At 34.5% G+C, this 27,673-nt stretch overlaps 1 protein-coding gene across 18 annotated transcripts in view; it reads right to left on the reverse strand.

Annotated features, from left to right (window-relative positions):
- Positions 1-27,673, reverse strand: part of ank3b (ankyrin 3b) — a 303,338-nt gene that overhangs the window by 136,802 nt on the left and 138,863 nt on the right. For 16 of the 18 annotated variants that reach the window (XM_056470181.1, XM_056470174.1, XM_056470182.1 and 13 more), the window contains exons 2-4: positions 7,263-7,364; positions 4,537-4,635; positions 3,547-3,645 (exon numbers count right to left, since the gene is read on the reverse strand). In XM_056470181.1, the coding sequence (XP_056326156.1) occupies positions 3,547-3,645; positions 4,537-4,635; positions 7,263-7,364 (300 nt within the window). Of the gene's footprint in view, positions 1-3,546; positions 3,646-4,536; positions 4,636-7,262; positions 7,365-22,472; positions 22,696-22,757; positions 22,873-27,673 lie in introns of those variants that run through there. The other 2 variants (XM_056470188.1, XM_056470183.1) reach the window with 2 other exon arrangements.

A 27,673-nucleotide genomic window follows, 5' to 3' on the forward strand; every position in this document is an offset into this window, starting at 1 on the left:
TGCATTTTAACTTTGTAAACTATAAAATGATGCATCCCCTCACGGTTTGCGTCTCATTTTGTGACCCAACTGACAACAGTTGTTCGCTCCCTTTGTTTTCCCCTGCTCTGCCGGCTACGCCCACTCCTCCTTCTTCCCATAGCGCTTGAACTAAAAGCGCTTGAACCAAAAGAGGAGGTTTTCATGGCCCCTTAAGTTTAGGAGTCATGTCTCACCTAATCTAATGGTTTACCACCTGCCTATTATTAAGATGTTGGCTGTTGATTTGTACTTATAAAGCACATATTCTGCATGATTTTATTCTACATACCTAATATATAAACTTAACTATACCTAAATAACTAATAATAAGCACCACATTAGGAGTTTATTGAGGTAAAAGTGATAGTTGATGGTTTGTAAAAAGTGAGAATTGTACATTAAAATAAAGTGTGACCAAAGTGACTAACTTATTCATCTGAGGTAGCATACACAAATATATCATATAACTAATAGAAGTTATGGATTTTCTTTACTCACTTCATTTTTTATAAGTATGGAATCTTCCTTGAGTTCTACACTCCACAAAAAATGGGTTGTTGCAATCCAACATTCCCAGCAGCCACAGGACGTCAACAGGACATTGCATTTTGGGTGCAAATAAAAATCAGCTTGACTTCCGATCCCGACGTAAGACCGACGTCAGTGCCCAACGTTGGACAGACATTGGATTTTGGTCAACGCAACCTAAATACAACCAAATATCAACGTCTAATTATGCTACAGATTGACGTTGTGTGGACGTTACCTCTATGACATCTATCAAACATTGGATTTTGGTTGCCATACCTGATAAATAAATCTCAGTATTTGACGTCAATATGACGTTGGTTTAAGATGGCTCGATGTTGGATTTTGGTCACTTTACAACACAATCTAAAATCAACCAAATATCACCATCATTTAAAGTCATTAGTCAACGTCAAAATAACATTGTCTTTAGACACTGGCTAGCCATTGAATTTTGGTCACCTGATATCACAACTTAAATCTAAGGTAATATTAAAGTCTTATGATGTTGTGTGCCTGATGGATTGGGTCAAATATGGACAAATCTAACCACTGGGTTAAAAAGTGTCATTAAAATTGAATTGAATATGAGTTTGTCCATATTATTAACAACATACAAGTGGTTCCAAACCTTTATGGGTTTCCTTTTTCTGTTGAACACAAACAACGATATTTTGAAGCATGTTAGAAACTAACAACCACTGACTTCCATAGTAGAAAAAACAAACACTATGGAAGTCAACGGTTACCAGTTTTCACAATTTTTCCAAATTTGTTGTTCAACAGAAGAAAGATAGTCAAAACTGGTTTGTGAGACCAAAAGAGTGAGCAAATGATGACAGAATTTTAAGAGTGGGGTGAATCATTTTAATGTTAGAAAAAAAACAATTTGCAAAACAATTAGCCAGTAGCTAGGTTTCTGCAACTCTCACATGGTCACCCACTGAAGCTAAGCAGTCAGGTCCTGGATGGGAGACCACATGGGAAATCTAGGTTGCTGCCGGAAGTGGTGTTAGTGAGACCAGCAGGGAGCGCTAAACCTGTGGTCTGTGTGGGTCCTAATGCCCCAATATAGTGAAAGGGACTTTTAGATGAGACATTAAACCAAGGTCCCGGCTCTCTGTGGTTGTTAAAAATCACAGGATTTCCTTCAAAAAAAGAGTAGGTGTTTAACCCCAGCATCCTGGACAAACTTGCCCACTGGCCTCTGTCCATCATGGCCTCCTAACCATCCCCATATCATAATTGGCTTCATCACTCTGTCTACTCTTCACCAATCAGCTGGTGAGTAGTGTGTGGTCTGGCGCAATATGACTCCAGTCACATCATCCAGGTGGATGCTACACACTACTGGTGGAGGAGATTCCCCCCAAAAATGTGTAAAGCGCTTTGAGTGTCCTGAAATGCGCTATATAAATGTAAATTATTATTACAAAAATTTTACTTAGACTTTTATTTTTTGGTTATTTATTTGTACATACTGTATATTGTTGGAACTGGGACGCTGTATATTTACTTTGTACAGGACATTATCTTCAACAATTTCATCTTCAATACCACCATTTTTTGCACTTTCGGGTCAGGCCATCAGTTCTTTCTTGTTTTTATTATTATTATTATTATTATTTCATGGTGTCAGGCCTTTAGATCACAACCTATAGTTATTAATAGTTATTAGCAGTCCCAAAGAGAATCTGCGAACATTTCTCACATTGAAAAATTTGCAGAAGTCTGTAAAATGGCTTGTAACGTGTTAAAATGTGTTCTAAATTAAGCTAGTACTACTAGTATTTTATTCCTATCACCAGATATACTGTGTGTACCATAGCCAAAATGAGTCAGCGATAAAGTTGACTAGCTAGCTAATGCTGATAAATCGAGGGTGTATTTTATATAGGTTTTTTTAGACAATACAATGCAAAAAGAATACCCTTGTGAAAATACACTGATCCAACAAACCTCTTTTAAAAACTTTTCCAATCAGCCTCCTAGTTCATTCAAGTGTCCCTATTTTAAGCACTGCGGTGTGAGAAAGCAGAACCAGGCTGCACTTGTGATAAGTTCGTGAGATAAAACACAGGCTGCCTCTTGTCTCTCATACACGTGTGTGTGTGTGTGTGTGTGTGTGTCTGTGTGTGTGTGTTTGTGTGTGGGTTTAATTTTGGACTCCCTGTGGGTCATTTCGGTGACAAGGCAAAAATGCGCTACTATAGCCCATCGACCATCCCAGCTCTCAAATCCCAACTGTTTCTCCTCAAAGCGGAGACATAAGTAGGTTATACTTAAAGCAGCACTTCTAAATCCTATTAGACCTATCTGAGGACACACTGAGGACTTGAGAATGTAAACTTCACTCAAAGATCATAATGCAATGCGCTGCTAGTGCATGTCATGTTGCGGTGAGTATTAGCATGACGCGATTTTTATGAATGGTTTCCTCTTTCAGATGAACTACTGTACTTTCATGCCAGAGCAACAGTTTGAATCTTGCTTAAATTGGTTAGAGAAGATGGATGTGGGCGGCATGGTGGCTCAGTGGTTAGCACAGTTGCCTCACAGCAAGAAGGTTGCTGGTTCGAGTCCCGGCTGGGTCAGTTGGCATTTCTTTGTGGAGTTTGCATGTTCTCCTCGTGTTGGCGTGGGTCTCCTCCGGGTGCTCCGGTTCTCCCCACAGTCCTAAACATGTGCTATAGGTAAATTGGGTAAACAAAATTGGCTGTAGTGTATGAGTGGTTAAGTGAATGAGTGTGTATGGGAGTTTATATCGTAAAAAGACCCACAGTGACTTGCCATACCACAGAAAATTCAATTTTTTTGGAAACTAGTTTATCAGAAAGTAACGATTTCGTTTGATTTTACTCGTTGGATCGAAACTTTGCTTTATTCGAACGTGTTTTATGAAAGGTTCCAGTTTTGTGCATTCGTTTAATTAGTATCTTTGGATCCACTGACTGCCTCACACACCTGCAGTAAGCTTATGTCAAGTTCTGACTCTACCTGAGACTGTGAGTTGATATTCGCTCCATTATTCACAAGTTCCTTGACGACGTCCACCTGTCCGGCAAGTGATGCTATGTGCAAAGCAGTGTTTCCTTTCTGGAAGGAAAGAACAACAGAGCAGATTAACTCCTAATGTGACCTAATGTTTGTATTTATCAAAAAATCAATGTTTCCTTACTATTTCTGTCACTACAGAACACAAATATCAAGAATTCACATTGAAGAATCCACTTTTATGTTAGTAGCATTTTTTTTAAAGCGCTACGGAAATGCTCCTGTTAAATTAATGAACAGCTATAGGTAGACGCTTATAAAGCACAATTATTATGCTCTTTTTACAAGATATAAAATAATGACCCCAGAGTGTGTATGTGAAGTTTCAGCTCAAAATATCGCTCAAATAATGTTTTATAACCCTTTGAAACTGCCTTTTTAGGCTTTGATCCTAATTGTGCCATTTTGGTGACTGTCGCTTTAAATTCAAATGAGACTGTGCTCTTTTCAATAGAGGGCGGAGCTACTAATGCCTACGTGTCAGCATAGTGGCAGATTCAAAAACAAGACTAACGTCCTATGCTAATGAAGGAGAGATCATCACTAATGGGCGGGGTTTTCCCCCTTTGATGACACATACAAAAGGAGAATGTCAATCAAAGTGTTTCTGAAGTCTGTTTCTATGAAATGTGATTATAAAATATACAATAAATAATTTTTTACCATTAGAAGCTGGTTATATTCACAGACATTTGCCACGCAACTGTGTTTAAACCTCTTATTAAAGTGATTTTTGCATAATAGATCCCCTTAAAAGCTCTGAACATCAGGCAACCTTGACTTTGAAGACTTGCTGATGCAGCAAAAGAAATCACGCACAGCTGAATAACACATTTCTCATCTTTAATTCATATGCTTAGATTTCTAGACCAGCACACATGGTGTCTTTATAGTGGCATGTTGTAGTATGTGATGTGGTATTGTGGATTTTACCTTTGTTGCAGCATCCACCGTGGCACCAAGTTTGATGAGCTCGGTCACAACCTCCACGTGGCCTTCTTTAGAAGCCAGATGAAGAGCGTTCAAGCCATTCTGCATCAAGAGAAATGGACAAAGCCCACGTTAAATATATTACCAACTTTTTATATATGATAATAATGAGGCATTTCATGAACAGAAAATGTTATTAAACGCAGGGCTCGAAATTAACCTTTTTGCTTGGTAGCACTGGTGCTCCTAACAACAGGAGCACCAAATGTAGTCGCACCATCCAAAATTTTGTCGCACCCACCAAGAATTATGTGCATCGTTACTACAAGTTTTATATTAACAGATTTATTGCATTTAAAGTCATCCTAACAAATAAACGAAGAATTAAATAGAACTTCCCGTGCTTATGTGTAGATTTGGTGGCAAACACTGTTACCTGAAAACTTCGTCACACAGATTTTACAGTTAATGGCTTTAGGACTCTTATCCACTCTTCGAGAAGCGTGTCACTAATCAGATGTGCCATTATTTGTAACTTCAGGTGGTTTCTAAAACAAAATCTGTTTGATTGTGTGATTTTCATACTCTCATCTTCAGCGCTTTACATTTTCGCGGCTGTAGCTCCCCGTCACCTGAAGCCAGAAATCGCTGACTGAGTGACTGACAGCTGATATTACTAACCCATTCGCGTTTAGTTTTAGAGCAGCGCGCCATTCAGAAGAGCTTAAAGGTGGGGCAAGCATTGTGGGATTTGTTTACTGTAGAAGTAGTTGACCTGATGATTGTTTTAAACTATTCCCAAATGCTGTGTTTTATGTTTTTAGGTGCAAAGATGCTAAATCTGTGCATGCAGTAAACATTTTGCAGTGAAAACCAGTCGCATGACAACAATTTTTTGCACTCACACAAATGCTCCCAAATATATTTTGAGGTCGCAAAGATACAATTTAGGGCACATTTGTGACCAAAACGGGTGCAATTTCAAGCTCTGAAATTCTTTGACATTTAATTTTGACCTTTTTCAACTACACTACATTTTCTATTATTTATTTTGTATTAATGTTGTTCTATTTAAATTTTTCGAAATATCAAAAAAAATAATTTTACAAATAAAATAAAATAAAATAAGTTTCCACTGCTCTACTTTTTAATTTATTTTTTCTATAAAAACATTTTGCGCATGAAATAAAAAAAATGTGCCACAAAATTTTTATTTAAAATTTATTTTCAGCTTACAGTTTAAAATCTTTTCAGTGAATACACATTACAGTCACTAAAAGGTTGCTTATTTGAACAGAAATACGGTAAATATGGCTGTTATTTTTTTCTTTTGTTCAATATTACAATTTTAAATGTGATCCTGAACCTCAAAATTTTGAGTCTTAAGGGTTGGTTGTCTGAAATAAGCTTTCCATTGATGTATTTATTATTAGAATTGGACAACATTTAGCAGATATACTGAACAACTATTTGAATATCTGTAATTTAAGGGTTCAAAAACATCAAAACATTGAGAAAATCACCTTTAAAGTTGTTTAAATTAAGTTTATAGCAATGCATATTATTAATCAGAAATTGAGTTTAACTGTATTGATGGTAGGATGTCTATACTAAATGTCTCTATGAAACATTATCAATACATTTTAATGTTTCTTTTGATATATTCATTATTAGGATTGGACAATTTTTGGCAGATATACTCTAAAATTATTTAAATATCTGTAATCTGAGGGCTCAAAAACATAAAAATATAGAGAAAATCACCTTTAAAGTTGTGTAAATTAAGTTTATAGCAATGCATATTATTAATCAGAAATTGAGTTTACAGTAACTGTATTGATGGTAGGATGTCTATACTAAATATCTCCATGAAACATTATCTTTATATTCTAATTTTCCTTCCTTCCTAATCTGCAACTGCCTCTCTGGCTATACCACTAACTGTACTCTCTCAAAAAAAAAAAAAAAATTTACATTACTAATGCTTTGCTTCTTAGACTTTACACATCTGAAACTTGCCTATAGCACTTATTCACTGCTGCTCTTATAGTTGTGTAAATTGCTTCCTTGTCCTCATTTGTAAGTCGCTTTGGATAAAAGCATCTGCTAAATGACTAAATGTAAATGAAAATGTTTCCATTGATGTATTCGTTATTAGGATTGGACAATTTTTGTCAGATATACTGTAAAATTATTTAAATATCTGTCATCTGAGGGCTTAAAAACATCAAAATATTGAAATATATATATTTAAAGTTGTCTAAATTAAGTTTATAGCAATGCATATTATTAATCAGAAATTGAGTTTAACTGTATTCATGGTAGAATGTTCTCCCTGAAACATTATCTTTATATTCTAATGATTCTTTGGCATAAAAGGAAAATCAACCATTTTGACTCATACAATGTATTTTTGGCATGTATTTCCCATGCAACATAAGGTTTTGTGGTCCAGTTTTCTATTGTAACATGATGTCAACAGTCAAAACTGCAGTCAATATTACCTTTAAAATCATTCTTATATTTAAAATTTAATAATATTTCCTAATAACTGCATTTATGTGAATTGCATATAAATGCATTACAAAAGTCATTACTGTCAATTTGAACGCATGTTTGCTAAATAAAAGAATAATTCTTTAAACAAACATTTAAATATTTCTATAGTGAGTGTCTAAAATAATATGAATGTTTTTGGGGTTTTTTTTATAAAAAGGCAGATAAATTACCTGGTTGCAGATGTTGATGTCCACACCAGACTTTATATAATCGAGGGCTTTCTCGATGTTTCCAGCCCGGGCCGCTCTGAGGTAACTGGCATTACTGTCAGTCTGAAACAGAAAGAAAAATAACAATGAGATCTTACTATTCACAAGCCCTGATGAGTTCAAAGCAACAAATAACATGTGTAAACACTTTCAATTGTCAAGGAGGAGAAAATAACCATAACCATAGCCCAAAACACAATCAATAGAATCTAGAATCTTTATTGCAGGAGTTACTGTTATGCTCCTTCTGATAGTCATGTTATAATAGCTGTTTGTGTGTGTAAAACCTCTGCTAAGTTTCAAAAATTAAAGGAAGCTATTGAAATACTCAAAAAGCTGCCTGAAATGAGTTGTCAGTCATTTCAGTCTTACGTCCAGCACAAACTTACTGTATGTATGTAAATAAATGACTGAAATTGATTCTATATTCTCACATTCAGACTTTCTCATTAATAATATACTTTCAGAAACGTATTTTTGCTAATTGTAAATAGGGAAATTATATTAGCAGCCAATGACTATGTACAACATTGTTCAGTCAATTAAATACTGCTAATGTTGTTTTCAAGTCACATACGTGATAAATAATATGGGAGCGTGTCATATGTTGTCACTGAACGAATGTGCGAATATAAAACCAACTTTACCTCAATAAAATACCAAATAAAATGTTGCATAGTTCACAAACCAAGTCTATTTTGACCATCTAACCCTGCTGCTATTTCTGATGCCTAAAAGAGACTCGTTTGTGTTGTTGACATCAAGAAGACGCTGATTTCATAGTAAATAAGCAGTTGTAACGGTCAGTTATATGGTAAAAATAAATTACAAACGATAGACTACGTAAGTTAGCATACGTTACATTAGAAAAACGATTTACCCTATTAAAATGAATGGCTTACTATACAGAAAATGAATCAAGTTATCAAATCTCAGTCATTTTTTCTTCACTGTATAATCTAAATATACATTCATTCAAAGTTACTATAGTTTATTAAGCGAAGAGCTGTTTTTATGTTCATTCCAAAGTGAGTTCAAATCTAAACAAACGAAAGCATAGTTCTGTTGAACAGCTCCTGGCATTTACGAGCAAGGGGCGCCCCCTAGTGGTTCGGCGAAACTATGCGTAGGAACATCGGTTCTGTGTAGATGTTAGTCACTTTTCAAAGAAAAATTAAAAACACGGGAGAAACACTGGAGAAATACTTTATCGGGATGAAATAGAAAAGTGAAATACAGGAGAATCCCTGGAAAAAATGGAAAGATTGACAGGTTTGTCTGCACTTCCAACGAACAAGAATGTCTCAAATTCCTGTGGTAAAAATGACGTAATTGTTACATTGTTTCAGATATCATAACGGGATATTCTGAAATGTTTGGTTTCTGACACACACTGTTAAGAAGCTGATGAATACAAAAGCTGGGCCTCCAGAGGACCAATCAGAGCTGAGAAGTCTCGCAAAAAGGCGGGGTTTCAGAGATACCAGATCCTTGAATGAACCATTTCACACACTATCAGGAAAAAAAAAACATGCTGCGATGCTTATTAGGAGAAAATAATGTATTATTATAATTTTTTTTTTTAATCAAAAATGGCTGTAAACCTACAGTAAGAGAAAACTGCATTAGCAGTGGTTGGGTAACAGGCAGTGTAGGGTAAAAAAAAGTTACATATTACACATTACATATATATATATAACATATAACATATTACAATGTTTAAGTCAATCTTTATTCATTCATTCATTTTCCTTCAGCTTTTAATTCAGTCTTTGATTTATCAGATGTCGCCACAGCAGAATGAACTGCCGGCGCCATCTATTCCAGCATATGTTTTACACAGCGGATGCCCTTCCAGCCTCAATCTAGCTCAATCTGACTCTTAAAAAACATAACACATTTAGTTTTATTAGTGACTTTAGATGCAATATACAGTATAATTCATTCATACATTTTCTTTTCAGCTAAGTCCCTTTAATAATCTGGGTTGCCACAGCGGAATGAACCACCAACTTATCCAGCATGTGTTTTATGCAGCGGATGCCCTTCCAGCTGAAACCAATCACTGGGAAACATCCATAAACATTCATTTACACACACACACACTCTACAGACAATTTAGCCTACCCAATTCACCTGTACCACATGTCTTTGGACCCATGCGAACACAGGGAGAACATGTAAACTCCACACAGAAATGCCAACTGACCCAGCCGAGGCTCAAAACAGCGACCTTTTTGCTGTGAGGCGATTGTGCTACCCACTGTGCCACCGAGTCGCCCTATACTTTATTATATATTATTTAATAGATTAGATGTAACATATTACTATTTCCCCAAAATTGAAAACAGTGCACCAATATCTTTAAAAGAAAGAGAAGTTCAAGACAAAATTAATTTTTTCAAATATCTCCTAAGTGATGTTTCATATATGCAAGTATGTAAAGGCAACCATACACACACATGAATGCAAGTTCAAATAAAGCACTGGTTAAATTCTGAAGATGAATCATTGCAATGAATGGTCTAAACTAATTCAGATAAAGGTCTCTGCCTTAATTGAATGCAATAAAATCCACTATTTTATCCACCAAATTTGCACTGACTGAACAATCTCTGTCTGAACACTTGGCATGCTCACAAGCTGTCCCATAGGGAAGCACTGCAAAACTAATTTAATGATACATTCCCAAAAGCCAAAACAAACAAACAAACAAACTTCACAGCATTAAAATTACAGCAATTCTCACAATGTTGCTGTTTTATATTGCCTGCAATATTAGCAGTAATGTATCAGTATTATCTAAAATACAGTTTATGCACTGTCCCACTTTCTAATGAGGAAACAGGATTGATGCAGGTTTTGTTGAGGCCTTTCCAGAATAGGCTGCATGTGTGATGAGAGAGAGAGAGAGAGAGAGAGAGAGAGAGAGAGAGAGAGAGAGAGAGAGAGAGAGAGAGATGTTCAAAGGAAACTCCCACACACTGCAGAGGTTGAGCCTGCATTACACACACACACAATGATTTTTCTACATGCTATAGAATCAAGACACAAGCCAGACACTGATATTGCTGGAGGAAGTCAAAGACTGAAGGAGTATAAAGTGATAAATGATGAATCAGAATTAAAAACTGACACTTTTAAACATTTGTAGATTGTTTGTATGGATTATTAGCACAGCCTCCGATGAATTTTGTAAAGCTGAAGAGTGTTGTTGCATCAGTACAGCATCACTTCATGATAGTCCAAAATAGAGCATAGTACAGGGATGATGTAAAAAAAAAAAAGCGGAAAAAAAAATATATATATAGACCGGCCAATTTATTAGGTACACTTGTCCAACTGCTCGTTAACGCAAACTCCTAATCAGCCAATCACATAGAAGCAACTCAATGCATTTAGCCATGTAGGCTGCAGTTCAAACTGAGCATCAGAATGATAAGGAAAGGTGATTTAAGTGACTTTGAACGTGGCATGGTTGTTGGTGCCAGACGGGCTGGTCTGAGTATTTCAGAAACTGTTGATCTACTGAGATTTTCACGCACAACCATCTCTAGGGTTTACTGGAATGGTCCGAAAATATCCAATGAGCAGCAGTTCAAAATATTTTAATTTGACTTTTCAGAATTATTTGAGCTGGGTTGCCAGATCCAAGAAAAAAATGCTCCCCAAAGACAACTCAAAATCTGCCCAAAAGGAATTTAATTTTTTTTTTCTGCTTAATTGCTGGATTTACACAAAGAGAAAGGTTTACCATATATATTCTGTGATACTGTGTAATACACATTCTTGTACAAACTGTATAGCAAAATACTATTAATAATGCATTATTTTACCATGTTACAGCAAAAACTATGTATAAAATCTAAGTAAATAAATAAATAAATAAATAATTTACTTTAATTAAACTAGTTTCTAAGGAAGATTCCTTTTGTCATATGTTTACCTTGACATGCTTAAACAACAACAACAAAAAAACAGTTCAAATAAAAATGAATCCAAAGTGTATAAACATATAAAAATAATTGATTCAAAGACCCAAAACCAAAATTGATAACAAATGACAATATTAATAAAAACTGTAGTATGTCAATGAAATAAAGCAAAGAAAACACTGTTGTGTATCGTTTGTTTTTTTAGCAAAATGTATATCATGTTTAAACGGTATATAAGAGAGAGAACGTATATCGATCTGTAACATGAACATAGAGTGAAGCTTGTGAAAACCGATCCCCAGTTTTAACTGCTCTAGATGTGTTGTCGGCTGTGAGAGAGAGAGTGTGTATGGATTGGGATTTGGACGGCATGTGCTGGTGTGTATGTGTGTGTGTTCATGTGTGTGTAGGGTGTGTCTAGACTACAGCACTGCAGCAGCAGCAGCAGCAGCAGCAGACACACCCTCTGTCTGTCCATCTCTCTCTCTCTCTCTCTCTCTCTCTGTCAGTGTGTGTGTGTGTTCCAGGACACTGAACTCTTGGCACAGAACCACACCTTGCTCTCTGATCTACAGTTATTGCATTCTCATTCATGTCACATTACACTCAACTCCCTGTTGAGTTATTGGACATCAGTTGTTTTATTTCATTCTTTTTAATATTATTATAATTTTTTAGAAATGCCCAGATATATAAAACAATCAATAGAGCATGAATGAGGAGGAATATCCGGCATTACTATGATGACGGAGAGAGAGCTCAATGTGCTGCAATGTAAGAAAACATATGCAAATAGAAAAGGCACCAGCAAATTAAGAAAGCACAATCGTTGGTTTGCAAATCCTCACAGTTTGTGGCCGTGTTGCAAATCCTCACAATGCAAACACAAATAGAAAGTGAGCTGCAAACACTCACAACACATGTACATTTTGATCTAAAAAAGTTAGCACGTTGTATTTGTATTATCTTGTATTACATTTAGTGCTGGGCCATTATCGGACCGTTATTATAGACTCTTATCGTGCGATAAAACAAAATATCGCGTTAATCTATTCTCAAAGTTGGGTTTGGAGCTGAGTCTATTCTACGCAAGCTATGATGACTTTCACCTTGATATTTTAGCACGGATGTATACCTGACCGGTGCGCCGTATGACAAAATGCGCACGTAGCTTTGATGAAAACGTAGCTAATGATAGCTGCTGTAGTTAAATGCCATTTTGGTTAGCACGTGTTCTAGAAACTTTTACGTTACTTACTTCTTTTTAAACTTCTTTATTTTATTTTCGTTTTCATGTTTATAATATAAATTAGAAAAATAAAACCTTTTCACAACATATGCATGAATATACGCATGCTTATGACAGTTGTGTGTCCTCCGCTCAGTTAAATACAAAGGTGAGCTTTTTAGATGTCCAGATGTACCAAAACAACATAACTTAAACAGTGGTAGTGGTCTTAGAAGGTTATTAAATGTCATTAATTATTAATTATCTTGTTGTAAAATATGAGCAACAAAGGCTCATTCTGAATTTTGAATTCTGAACCTATATACATTTTTGGAGAGCGCCAAATACGTCCCAGGAGTTGTTTTTTTGCAGTTTTTGTTTTCGTGAATCCACCAGAGGCCGCTGTGTACGCTTTTTCATATCTCAAATTTCTCTCACGAGTGCTATTCGCACCAGCTCTTCTCACGTAAATCCACCAGAGGCCGCTGTCGACTGACTAACTGACTGACTGACTGACCGATCAACTAACCCACCCTCCTCCTTCCCTAAACCCAACCAATAGTGTTTTCAAAAGCACCGATTGACCCCCCAACCCCCCCCCCCCCCCCCCCCACCCCCCCCCCCCCCCCCCCCCCCAACCGCCTCTCACCGACCTACTTCCCTAAATCCAACCGAAAGTTTTAAAAAGCAATCCAGAAAAATAAATGCCCTCGCTAGATTTTTACCGGGTTTTCAGATTTTACAACATTCTCACCCTGTTATTTACTTGTTTATTTTATTTTTTGGCTTCTGTTTTTGTTTTACCAGTTTTCTGGAACGGTTCTTCACTGGACTCAAATCCTATCATCATGGTCAACTTCTCTCTGCATCTCAAGTCTGCCGACGTATATGGCGAGTTAACTGGACATACTAGTAACAGCAGAAAAGCTGTCCATATGGAGGCAAGCAGTCAGCTGGTAAACGTGAAAAAAAAGCATCATACCACCCCATAGCGTTCGTTTTAAAGACGAAATGCAGCCATACGAACTTCTGGCTACATAATTTGTTATCTCCAGAAATGTATACAGGGCTACATTTTCAGAATGAGCCTATGTTCATGTTTATGACAGATTTATGACAAGTTATGTTGTCTTGATAATCTCAAGTGGCCAAGACAAAGACATCTCAAACGGTTTCACATGTGCATATAAAATGAAATAACTAAGTCAAAGACCTTTAATGACATAAGCATGCTAAAAATCTCCTTCATACTCAAAACATGTCGGATCATGATTATAAAAATTTCATGACAGTCTTATGAACACCCCCTTCAAGTAAAGTGTTAAAACTTTGGATCATAAATGTCTCTTTTTTTTTTTATTTGAACACTTCAAACAGCATAAGCTACTGATATGATTCTGATATTTTTACAAAAGTCAAACACAGGTAACTTGAATTATAATACGCAAATGATTAAAAAAGAAAATATTGTTTATTTGGAGTGAAAAGGACCTTGATAAATTCACTGGATCAGCAAATGCACCTGCAAAACCACATTTCTAAATGGAGAAAAAAACAAGCGATGAAGGATGGAAAAGAGCACAGCGTTTGTGTAAATCCACTTTGCTAAGTCAGGTCTATGTAGTCTGACAGGACGAAACCATCTATTACTGCTCCTCTGATCACTTCCTTTTTAAAGGCCTCTGGAATCCCTGTCACTGCTTCAAGCTCCCTGACATTTCCCTGCTATATTCCTTCTCCAGCTCTGTTTTTACATAACCGCAGTCAGTTTATCTGCAGAGTTACTGTTTATTTGTGTTTCTGTCGTTACAAATGTCAGCTTCATTATCAGACACAGGAATCTGAGCAATGACCTTCACCGTCAGCCACTTCTGTTTCACAATACACTTCATTCATTGGGAAAATAGGTAGATTTGCTTGCCATGCTGCTACAGTAGCTATGATATCACAAGGGTACTGCCATGTTCATCATACATATATAAAGTTGAAGACAAAGTGATAAGCCCTCCTGTGAAATTTGAATTCATTTAAAAACATTTCCCAAGTGCTGTTAAAGAGAATTATTTTTTTCAACATGATAGTTTTAGTAACTCATTTCTAATAAGTCATTTCTTTTGTCTTTTCAGTGACGACAGTAGGTACACTGCAAAATTCTGACTTAGAGATTTTGTCTTGTTTCTAGTCCAAGTATCTAAAAATTGTTTAAATCAAAAAGCATTTGAAGACAAGCAAAAAAAATTGTCCTGTTTTAAGAAATAATATGAGAAAGTTTTTCCTTATGGGGTAAGCAAAATTATATTATTTTTCATTTTGACACAAGATTATTTTGCTAAAATTTAATCAAGAACTTTTTTGCAGGTAATATTTTATTATAGCTACCTTGCAAGATACTAGTAGGCCCACACGAATCTGCAGCCGAGGAAATTTATGCAAATTAACCAAATTTTTTAGCCCATCATGTGTGTAAATATATATTTATTCAGTTTTTTACATTTATTTCAGCAATATTAGTGAATAATATGCTAATGTTAGTATGAGTTACGTGCAATACAGTTTGCACAGTCATATTTAATATCTTAAATAAAGTAATATTCTATCTTTTAGTTGATATATTATTTGAGAGACTTGCTTTGTTTACATGTGGATCTAATGTGTTTTTAACATGTGGTTTTCCATTATAAACCTTAAATACAAGCTAAAAATGTATTACTTGTTTATTTCACATTTTAAATTAGATTTTTTTTCTATGTACACTCAAATTCCACATAGATATGCTAATTTTAACAAATTGCACAGGTTTTGTCTGGCCCTGGATACTAGCAATCCACATAAAGTGTCATTTAAAGGTTTATTTAAAAGTTATGTTAATTAAGCAAGTAATTAAGTAATTAATTTCTTAAGGGGGTAATAATATTATATTTATTTCTATTTAGACTTAGTTTTAGAAATAAAACTTTCTCCAGTTGAAGAATATAATAGGAAATACTGAGGAAAAAGCATAAGTGCATAAATGAAGTTCATGTACACCTTGCTTAATTTGTTTTCCCAGCCAGATCCATTTTATAATTGTAAATGTAATTCATGTATGATATGCCTTTTAATTTAATTTTTGTATTAACCTTCCACAAACATTTTGATCAATGTTAGATGAGTCGGAGGTAGGTGAATTCCTTTTTGTAGTAAGCTAAATTCACTGTGATAGAGTACTTCCAAGAGAACTTGTATGGTCTATCTCTTTCTTGTAAGGATTTAGGCGGTACTGTATGTATGTAGGTTTTTTCAATGAAAATAAAATAAAGAGTTAAAAAAAGCACTAATTTACAATGCAAAAATGTAATCATAATATAAGAATGAAACATTGATAAAATATTAATTAATAATCCAATCAAGTGTTGAAAATCCAATAATGTTTTAACAATTTTAGAAAAGAGATTAATTTCCATTATGTTGTAAGGATTTAATGCTGAATGCTGAAATATTAATAATATAAATTGTTAATCATTTAATAAATTGTTAATATTTTTGTTAATAACTATTATTGATGTAAAATTTTAATTTGTGATAATATACTGTGCAATACTCATTAATCTGGAATACACAAAAAAAAAAAAAAATAATAATAATAATAATAATAATAATAATAATAATAATTATTATTATTATTATTATTATTATTATTATTATTATTATTATTATTATGTTCTTTAAAGCAAAATATCATACTTAAAACAATTTCATTCATTCATTCATTCATTCATTCATTCATTTTCTTTCGGCCACAGTGGAATGAACCACCAACTTATCCAACATATGTTTTACACAGCAGATGCCATTCCAACTGCAACCAGTACTGGGAAACACCCATACACTCTCATTCACACACATATACTACAGCTAATTTAGTTAGTTCAATTCACCTACAGTGTAGCGCATGTCTTTGGACTGTGGGAAAAACCAGAGCATCCGGAGGAAACCCAAGCGAACACACGGAGAACATGCAAACTCCTCACAGAAATGCCAACTGACCCAGCCGGAACTCAAACCAGCGACCTTCTTGCTGTGAGGCGACAGTGCTAACCACTGAGCCACCGTGTTAACCAATTATGCAAACAAAATACAATTCATCATTAACAATCAACAAAAATATTGACTTATCCATATCCACTTCAAATAACAAAGGAATTTAACCAGTTCAAACAAGATAGTGCCATGAAACACAAGCTTATCTGTCTACTTCAATCTTCTTATAAATGATTGGAGATGATTGCATTCTGCAGTTTTCAGGAATATTCTCTTATGAAGTGGACAGATTCGGATGAGAATATCAACTCATTGTTTTACACACACACACACATGTGGTGGTTTGTGTTTATAACAGGATTTGCCTGCAGGGAGAAGAAGTGCAGTGTTTTAAGCCATCGAGAAAAGCTGTCAATTGGCAGTGCACACACACACAGATAAGCGAGTGTGTGATGTGATGTGTGTGTCCTCATTCCTGACGCTCTCCAGTGTGGAGTGCAGATACAGCAGGACTGCAGAATGAAACGGTGTCTCGTGTCATGCTTTATGAGAGAGACACAGTGCCTTAAAATTGAACATGGAGATATGAAAATAAAGAACATGAAAATAAAGGTAAATATAAAGGTCAATAAATATACAGTTGAAGTCAGAATTATTAGCCCCCTGTATATTATTTTTTTCTCCAAGTGAAGTTTCACAAACTAATTTCTAGAGGAGCACGTGATATGATTGACTGCAGCTGGCCACTCATCTACATTCACTAGTTAGCCAATCAGATTAACCCCAACTCACTATAAGTAGCCTAGCTAGAACTACTCTCTTATCTTCGTTTTCCGAAGAAACCCCCCATCCACCCCTTCTCCTCCTTTCTTTCTTTACCACGGGGAGCTCTCGAGAACCACCTGATCTCGTACTCGGCTCATATGCTCTATAGACCAGGCGGGAGCCCTGGGCTCAACTATCTCCGAGCTCAGGGTTCTCTCCCGGGACAACATGCCAAACCTGCTAACAGTTGTCAAACAATATCTAAGTGTGAACTCTTGAATTTCTGTTTAACGGAGTGAAGATTTTTTCAACACATTTGTAATCATAATAGTTTTAATAACTCATTTCTAATAACTGATGACTTTTATCTTTGCCATGATGACAGTAAATAATATTTGACTAGATATTTTTCAAGATACTAGTATTCAGTTAAAGTGACATTTAAAGGTTTAACTAGGTTAATTAGATTAACAAGGCAGTTTAGGGTAATTAGGCAAGTTATTGTAAAACGATGGTTTGTTCTGTAGACTATCGAAAAGAAATACAGCTTAAAGGGGCTAATAATATTGACCTTAAAATAATTTTAAAAATGTTAAAAACTGCTTTTATTCTGGCCGAAATAAAACAAATAAGGCTTTCTCCAGAAGAAAAAAAATTATCAGACATACTGTGAAAATTTCCTTGCTCTGTTAAACATCATTTGGAAAATATTAAAAGAAGAAAATAATAATTCACAGGAGGGCTAATAATTTTGACTTCAACTATGTAAATAAACAAGCAGGTGTCTGATTCACTTGTGTAATCAAAATCAAACCAATTTATAACTCTGGAATGAATTGGGGAAAATATTGCTAACACTTTCCAATAAGGTTGTTTTACACAAAATAAATCTTGCTGCCTTAGTTTATTTTTTTGTTGAATTAAATGAACTTTTCTAGACATCTCAACTTACATCAGTCAAACTGACTAAAAATATTAAGTTATTTAACATAAAAAATGGGTGACATGGTGGCTCAGTGGTTAGAAATGCAGCATCACAACAAGAAGGTCGCTGGTTCGAGCTCCGACCAGTTGGTGTTTCTGTAGGGAGTTTGCATGTTCTCCCCGTGTTGGCGCCGCGTGGGTTTCCTCTGGGTGCTCCGGTTTCCCCCACAGTCCGAAGACATGCGGTGCAGGTGAATTGGGTAAGCTAGTTATCTGTAGAGTATGTGTGTGAATGTGAGAGTGTATGGGTGTTTCACAGTACTGGGTTGCAGCTTGAAGGGCATCCGCTGTGTAAAACATATGCTGGAATAGTTGGTGGTTCATTCCGCTGTGGTGACCCCTGATGAATATAGGGACTAAGGCGAAGAAAAATGAATGAATGAATGAACTTTAAATATGTAGTTGACACCTGATTAACTTATTAAATTAAGTTAAAGCTGCATAAAAATATTTGTTGTTTTACCATTTTTCCATTACATTTTTTACAATATTAAATAATGCGTAACATGAACAAACAATGAATGAACAATACATTTATTCAAATATTTGTTCATGTTAGTTAACGAAAATTAATTAAAGTTCGTGTTAACTCACAGTGCATTAACTAATGTTAACAAGCATGAATTTGGATTTTAATAATGCATTATTAAATGCTGATCTGTGATTAATAAATGCTGTAAAAGTGTTGTTCATAATTAGTTCATGTTAGTAAACAGATTAACTAACAAAAACTAATGAAACCTTACATTTATTTATGTATATAATTAGGTAGATATGTATGTAAATAAAATGTATACTTATATTATTGAAAACATGGAATATTTTATATTGATTATATTGTATTCATTTTGTGAACATCAATGCTGTAGATAATATTCCAATTTAAGTTTTTGAAGATTTAATTTTTTTAACTATTTCATTTATTTTCATTCATTTATTTTGTCTTTGCCATGATAATCATACATAATATTTTAATCTTTCAATACTATGATTTTCGATACTAGTATTCTGCATAAAATTACATTTACAGGCTTAAATTAGGTTAACTAGGGAAGTTAGGTTCATTGTTTTGTTTTTTAGTTGCATTCAGTCTAATAAAATGCATTTAGTTGCATCCAGTCTAATAAAAAATAATAATAAATAATTAAAAATAAATAAATAAATAAATAAATAAATAAATAATAATAATAAATAACTATTTTCCAGTAGACAAATATAATAGAAATATATGTGAAAAAATTATGTGAAAATATTTTGATAACATATTTGGCAAGGTTTTGAAGATAAAATTAATTTATTAAATTATCATTTGATTTATTTTAGGGCAGCACCGTGGCTCAGTGGTTAGCACTGTCACCTCTCAGCAAGAAGGTCGCTGGTTCGCATACGAGGCTCTATTTATTTGATCTTTTACAATTCTATCTAATAAATATTTGCTGATATTTTTACATTATATGAAAATATAAAAGTTATTTTAAACATTTCATTATTTCGGATTTGACCTCTGTCTTTTTGAATAAAGAATATGTGTTGAACACACTTAAAATGATCACAAAATACAAAGAAAAAAAATGCTAAAATGTTTTTTAAAAAAAGTCACAAAATTATGTACTTCAAATTTTAGACAGCTACATGTTGTACTGGATGGGCAGTTTTCAATCAAATGAAAATAAGTCAAATTCAGAGCGAATGGATTTTCAAAGAGAGAGGACAAAAATGTAGGACACAAATGCTTTTACCCATTATGAATTGATTAAAAATGTAATACTCTAATTCAGACCCCTTTTTGAAAGCCATTTTTTGACTGGGACAGGAATGCTGAAGGTCAAACGACCCCCAAGAGTGTTGCTTTAGTTGCTGTAGTTTTATTGCAATCCAAACATATTATTATTATTATTATTATTATTATTATTATTATTATTATTATTATTATTTTAAATAGTGCACAGATGAATCTGGCAGAGTAAATAGCATGCTTTGATTACTTGAACCAGAGACTGAGCAGGAGACTAGTGTGAATATAAAGTCAGAGTTCCCCTTATTACAATATTTAAGAGGTGAATTGGACACATCTTACAGCTGTTAATAAGGCGTGATATTATATTATGTTGTCCTGTACTGTAAATGCTTTGAGGAAATCCTCCAGCATGCCAAACGGTGGCAGCTTACAGTTAAAGTTAGTTCACACTGACAGCTGCAGCAGAACAAAACAGAAAACAACTGTACTAACACTAAAGCCACAGAGGACAGACAATCATATACAGTAAAGTGATTCAGTGGATATTGGATTTATTTATTATTATTATTCATTTTAAGGTCAAAATTATTAGCCCCTCTAAGCTATTTATTTTTTTAATTGTCTACAGAACAAACCATCGTTATACAATAACTTGCCTAATTACCCTAACCTGCCTAGTTAACCTAATTAACCTAGTTAAGCCTTTAAATGTTGGCTTTAAAGGCTTAAAGGGGTGTTTTCACCCCTAGATTTTCGTTACAGAACCTGGCGCATTATCCCAGTTTGCACGGTTCGTTTGGCATGTGTGAATCCAGCAATCGTGCTCGGATCCGTGCCAAAAGAAACAGTCCGAGATCGCCTGAACGAGGTGGTCTCAGCTCTATTGAAACAAACTCTGGAGCGGATTGATTGTTGTAAGAATGCAATATGATATGAACAAGGCTATATCATAGTGTATTATGGACATATATACGGCTATATGAAGAGAGAATTATGAGTAGGGTGGGATGTTCTATCGGTAAATGTACGTTTCATGTCAAATAGGAAAGTGAAACATGCTGAACTATTAACGAGAGCTGTTTAACCATTAAGAAGATTGACTGAACAGCAGTCTTGGTTTGTCTGTTATTTCTCGCTATATTGTAAAGCCTAAAAATATTGCATAATTCTAGCCAACGGCTATGCCTCAGAAAATCTTACAGATTTATACTTGGTGATGGTGTCTGTGGGTATCACCATTGAAAATTAAAGCGATAAATTATTACTAAATTATCATTGCCATAAATTAAAACAAGGACGCATGATACCTGAGCGGGACTCTGCAAAATAAACCATGAAACTCTGACCAATGTAAGGAGAGTTTACTCGCACGTGACTTGCTTTAGCTATTTTGGTCTGTTTAGAAACTTTGCTGAGTGAAAGCGAACAGCACCAAGAACAAAGTGCAACATTGTAACAGTTTTTATCCTTGTTTGGGAACAAAACAATCGATCTACAGGTGTGAAAGGACCCTAAAAAATGTATTAAGCACAGTTTCACTTCTCTGAAAGGTTTGATTTGACTACACCGAAGTGTGAACACTGCAATCTCAACCTTGGTGCACATCAATATTTGCAAGCCAGGCTCTATGGAAATATGTGCCTCAGCCTACATTTTTGAGAAACGTAAATATGTTGCTCCGGGTACGTTTTGTTACACGTTTCAGAAGACAAATCCACTAGAGGGTGCTGTCTAGATTTTTACAAATCTGAAATTTGTATTTCATAAGCACGTATCATACAAAATCCATGCAAAATCTGCCTGTAATATGAATGATACGTAAACCAAAGACATACGTAAACAAACCAAGAACAGGATACCAGAAGACGTGATCATAAAACAACAAGAGTTTGCAGAGAAATTGCTCTGATTTGACTCCTTTACACATTTATAAACTACTCTCAAGTTCTCAGCTAATAAAAATACCATCGCATGTACAGTATTACATAGAACAAAGTGTGTTTACACAGCACACAGTGTTGCTTTGGATGTTTGGTAAGTTCTGTAAAAAAATGTACGCAATAAAAGACCTTTGTATGACTAGGTTTGGAATTAAAAACTGCAGAGTGAGCGAATCTGCACCAAATCTACCATGTTCTTCCACAAACACACTTCTACATTGAACCATAAAATACCACAGCGTTTCAACTTCCCCTCCCACAACCTGATATACAATCCAATTCACAGCCAAACATATTGGACCACACACAAACAAATTCACCCACCGAACAGTAGGAACTCAACAGTAGAGCTCACAATTAGAGATTTACATCTATCTGAATGAAAAGCCTGCATGTGAAATGTACCCCACCACCTTCCTGTCCCACAGTCAGATGAAACCGGAGCCCTTTCGAGCAATGCACCACTACACTTCAACCTTGTAAACACCACACTGATCTGCTAATTCATCTAAACTAACCTCTAAACATCCCCAACCGAATGTCAATGCAGTGCAAACTTACTGATTCTACATCTATTCCGTTCTCCATTATAACGTCCGTCCCCGCAGTCCCGAATGATCCCAGCAATCAATGAGTTTCAGATCCGGCCACTTCAGAGGTGCATTAAAGCTCAACACACATGTCAACTTTGAAATATTACGACTATGCGAAAAAATCCAGAAGCATTACTCGGCGTGCTTTATCATCAATACGGATGCGGGACATTAGCACCGCTAGTCATTCCCAGCTGTCACCCTCTGCCCCCAACTAGCTCCGCATACTTGCTCAGGATGGGATGGCACTTACCATATTTGTAGGCACTAGTGGTCTCTCTCCTGGCTGAGTGTAATCATGATCTGCTGGACCGAAATAGCAGCGGGCCCCTCTGTGCGGCAGGCCTCCCCAACTGGAATCTGTCCTGCGCGAGTCTTATTGTCATCCTGCTTATCAGCTCTTTTTTACGCACCCCCTCCCCGTCCCGTCCGCTGCACAAATACCCCCGGTGCAGGCGGCCAGATTCAGCACAACTCAACCCGTCGCTACTGTTAGGAGCCAGTCAGCCATGCTGGAGTACAGCAGCCCAGCTTAAGGGGGATTTGGGGGCATTTCCCCAGGTATTATGAGCGCTTGCGTTGTTGCCCTGATCCAGGCTCTGCCAATCAGCACCTCTGGACTAGACTGGACTAGTTTGCCCCTGTCTTTTATCTCTGTTTCTCTCTCTCTCTCCTGCTCGTGTTGCTCTGGGAGGTTGCAGCAGTCTCTGCCCGCATCAGCAACATTACACCACTAGCAAAAGCCAACGCACACACACACACACACATTCCTACCCTCGTGCCCTTCCAGTTGCCCATCCCATTAATTAAATCAATGGCAATGACTGTAACTCACTGGAAATTTGAATTAGCCTCATCTATTCGTAGTTCAGTTGGAAAAGAGGAATTATATTTTGATTGTCAGATACTGTAACTTGTGCACCAATGATCTGAATTGACCATGCCTGCAAATATGTGTGCAAAAATGTGACTGAGTAATCCTGTCTCAGATAGAGTTGTGTCCTGTTGCTAGACACGTTGGTGTTGTTTTCTTTCTGGTGTAACTTTGAAAATGTCGAGTCACTGCAGAGATCCAAGGTTTTAGCGTCTGCAATAATATTGTAATAGTTTTTAATGATGTCGAAGTTAATGTTATGTTAATTTTATGTATGTCACTTTGCAAAACACAAAACAAAACAAAACAAAACAAAACAAAACAAAACAAAACAAAACAAAACAAAACAAAACAAAACAAAACAAAACAAAACACAAAACAAAACAAAACAAAAAAAACAAAAAACAAAACAAAACAAAACAAAACAAAACACAAAAAAAAACAAAAAAAAAAAAAACAAAACAAAACAAAACAAAACAAAAAACAAAACAAAAAACAAAACAAAACAAAACAAAACAAAACAAAACAAAACAAAACAAAACAAAACAAAACAAAACAAAACAAAACAAAACAAAAAACAAAACAAAACAAAACAAAAAACAAAGCAATACAAAACACAAAACAAAAAAAACAAAACAAAACAAAACAAAACAAAACAAAACAAAACAAAACAAAACAAAACAAAACAAAACAAAACAAAACAAAAAACAAAGCAATACAAAACACAAAACAAAAAAAAACAAAACAAAACAAAGCAAAGCAAAGCAAAACAAAACAAAACAAAACAAAACAAAACAAAACAAAACAAAACAAAACAAAACAAAACAAAACAAAACAAAACAAAACAAAACAAAACAAAACAAAAAACAAAACAAAACAAAACAAAACAAAACAAAACAAAACAAAACAAAACAAAACAAAACAAAAAACAAAACAAAACAAAACAAAACAAAAAACAAAACAAAACAAAACAAAACAAAACAAAACAAAAAACAAGACAAGACAAATCAAAACAAAATTCTAGTCTTTAGATTTTTATTTTCTACAATAATGTAATCATTTTTTAATGATGTGTGAGCTACTATTATGTTACTGACTTTACAAAATGATGAGATAAAGTGAAACATAAACAAAACAAAACAAAAACTCGAGTCTTTAGATTTTTATCGTCTACAATAATATTGTAATCATTTATTTATGATGTGTGAGCTAATATTATGTTACTAACTTTATTAAACGAAACAAAACTCTAGTTTTTAGATTTCTATCGTCTACAATAATATTGTAATCAATTTTAATGGTGCAAGCTAATATTATGTTACTGAATTTGTGAAATGAAGTGACTGACTTTATAAATTGAAATGGAGTAAAACAAAACAAAACTCTAGTCTCTAGATTTTCATCATCTACAATAATATTGAAATTGTTTTTTAATGATGTGCGAGCTAATAATACGTTACTCACTTTACAAAACGAAACAAAACAGAACTAGTATTTTATAATCTACAATAACATTGCAATCATTTCTTAATGATGTGCAAGCTAATATTCTGTTACTGACTATGCGAAATGAAGTAAAACAAAGCAAAGCAAAGCAAAGCAAAGCAAAGCAAAGCAAAGCAAAGCAAAGCAAAGTAAAGTAAAGTAAAGTAAAGTAAAGTAAAGTAAAACAAAACAAATCAAAACAAAAATTCTAGTCTGATAAAGACTATTAGAACATACATACTGTTGAAATACTGAAGTTATAAAAGCAACAAATAAATAAATAAGTAAATAAATAAATCCAGACTGTTCGTTGTGCTGTCTTAGTGCTGTCTTCCCAAATATCATTGCTACAACATGAGTCAAAATGTGATACTAATTTTACCAACAGTTCAACAGTTATAATTAACTGAGTAACATTTTAGACACAACATTGTCTGATTTATTTTGGACTGTATCATTTTATTTTAGTAATGAAATAGAGTTTTTCAAATCAAAATCACAAATATTTTCAATATATAAATTGTGTGTGTCTGTATGTGTGTGTGTCTTCATTTTTGGCCATATATGAACACATATATAAAATTATAGCTAATATGTTATAATATATAATATCATACGTGTACATTTTTGTTGAAAAAAATGTAAATGGGCATTTTCGAAATATTTAAACACATGTATGCAACATGTATTTAAATATTTCAAAATTGTCCGTTTACATTTTATGTATTACATCCATTTTATATAGTAGTAATCCAAACCTCAACTTGTGTATAATATATGTAATTTACATATGTATGTATGTATGTACAGTTGAAGTCCCCCTTTGAAGCCCCCCTTTGAATTTTTTTTCTTTTTTAAATATTTCCCAAACTATGTTTAACAGAGCAAGGAATTTTTCACAGTATGTCTGATAATATTTTTTCTTCTGGAGAAAGTCTTATTTGTTTTATTTCGGCTAGAATAAAAGCAGTTTTTAAATTTTTTAAAAGCCATTTTAAGGTCAAAATTATTAGCCATTCATAAAATAAATAAAAAATCAAAGGGGGGCTAATAATTCTAACTATATATATATATATATATATATATATATATATATTTCTATGGCATCTGCCATTGGTGAAATAACTAGAAAGATCTGCCCCAAACTCATCATTGGTTAAGTCAGTGTTTCTATGTCATTCTGACTGAAATTTCACATAAACAAAGCAATGTTCTGATTGGGCATCAGAATCACAATGTGCAGTAGAAATTAGCTGTATATACTGTACAGTCATCTGTAATAAGTAACACGAGTAAGCATTTTATTAACTATATACTATACATCACCTCTAAATGATCAGAAAAAAGCAAAGAAACAAAGAAACAAACAAAAACAGTAATCTATTCTGCTCTGGTGCATACTCTATGAACCAGATACTGTTCCAGTATCAAATGATCAAATCAATTCCAATCCACTCACATTGACAGGCAGATGTTCATGTTTATGTTTATGTGAACACTGACCTCAAAAAACATGAGATTATATACAGTGGGCCACAAGCTGAGGGTCTATACGTCTCGTCAGTAGTGCAGTGTTGCCAAGCAACCCAATCCTCACTGCAGAGGAGCTGGGAGTCCTGAGATGGAGCTCACTTCACAAACACACACACTATATGAGAAGACTTGATCTCTCTCTCTCACACACACACACACACACACCTCATAACTGATCTAAATTTCCCTATATATTGTATGTTACTTTTTTCCTTTTAAGTCAAAATTATTAGCACTTTATTTATTTAATATTTTCTTGAAATATTTCCCAAATCAAGCTTAACAGAGCACACATTTTTTCATAGTATTTCCTATAATACATAACAATACATTTGCATAATTAATCATTTTAGAACACTTGTGATACAACAAATACATTCTTCATGTCATGGATCAACTGGGGAAGTATGGTCATAAATATTAGTTGTTTTGGTTTATTTGTACCCTATTCCACAGCAGTATTTTGCCTTAAGCTTGAAATATTGACTGTGTATGTGATTAAGTGTTTCAATTTACTATGCTTCCGCTAATATTCATCTCTCCCCCTCTTTAAATAAGCACTTTCTGGCCAAACCTCAACAAATCAACTTCTTGCATTAAGACAATTAGCGGCCAGTGTTTAGAAAGAAGGCTTTGTCCGTCAGGACCATGAGTCATCCCGGTACACTCTATTGCTTTCAATTTCACCATCTCAAACACCAACATTCAACAATTTTGGTCACAGTGACCCTCACAAAACAAATGAAAATCGATCTGGTGGAAAATTAAAAAACAAAACAAAGAATATCCCGCAAAGAGCAAGATCCATTTGCACTTCTTGTCTGTGATTATAGCACTCACTCCTAGAAAGTATTTGGTTGTTTACTTATCAATGGGCCTATAGAATATATATGTAAATATATATATAAGTAAAAATACATATATGTGTAAAAATACTTTGGAAACAGCTTTGTAACATACACACCCACTGAACAAACATCCAGATGTCATTTACGCTAGTAAAAGTGAATATGTAACACAGCGGGCAACTTAATGTCAAAAAACATATAAAAAATGATAATTGATTTGACATGGATGCCCTTTTAAACAAGGAAACAACATAAGACAAGTTTTATTCATCTAAAAACTTAAATGACACATTTACAGTGGATTCTGTAACCCTAAAAATTTATTTGGGGTCATTCACGTGAATTAAAAAATACATTAAAATTAATATGTAACCCAGCGGGCACCTTATTGTCAAAATGGCATCAAAAAACTATCAAAAAACCCATTTA

Source organism: Danio aesculapii, chromosome 12, assembly GCF_903798145.1.
Source record: "Danio aesculapii chromosome 12, fDanAes4.1, whole genome shotgun sequence".
In the NCBI taxonomy this organism is placed as follows: Eukaryota; Metazoa; Chordata; class Actinopteri; order Cypriniformes; family Danionidae; genus Danio; species Danio aesculapii.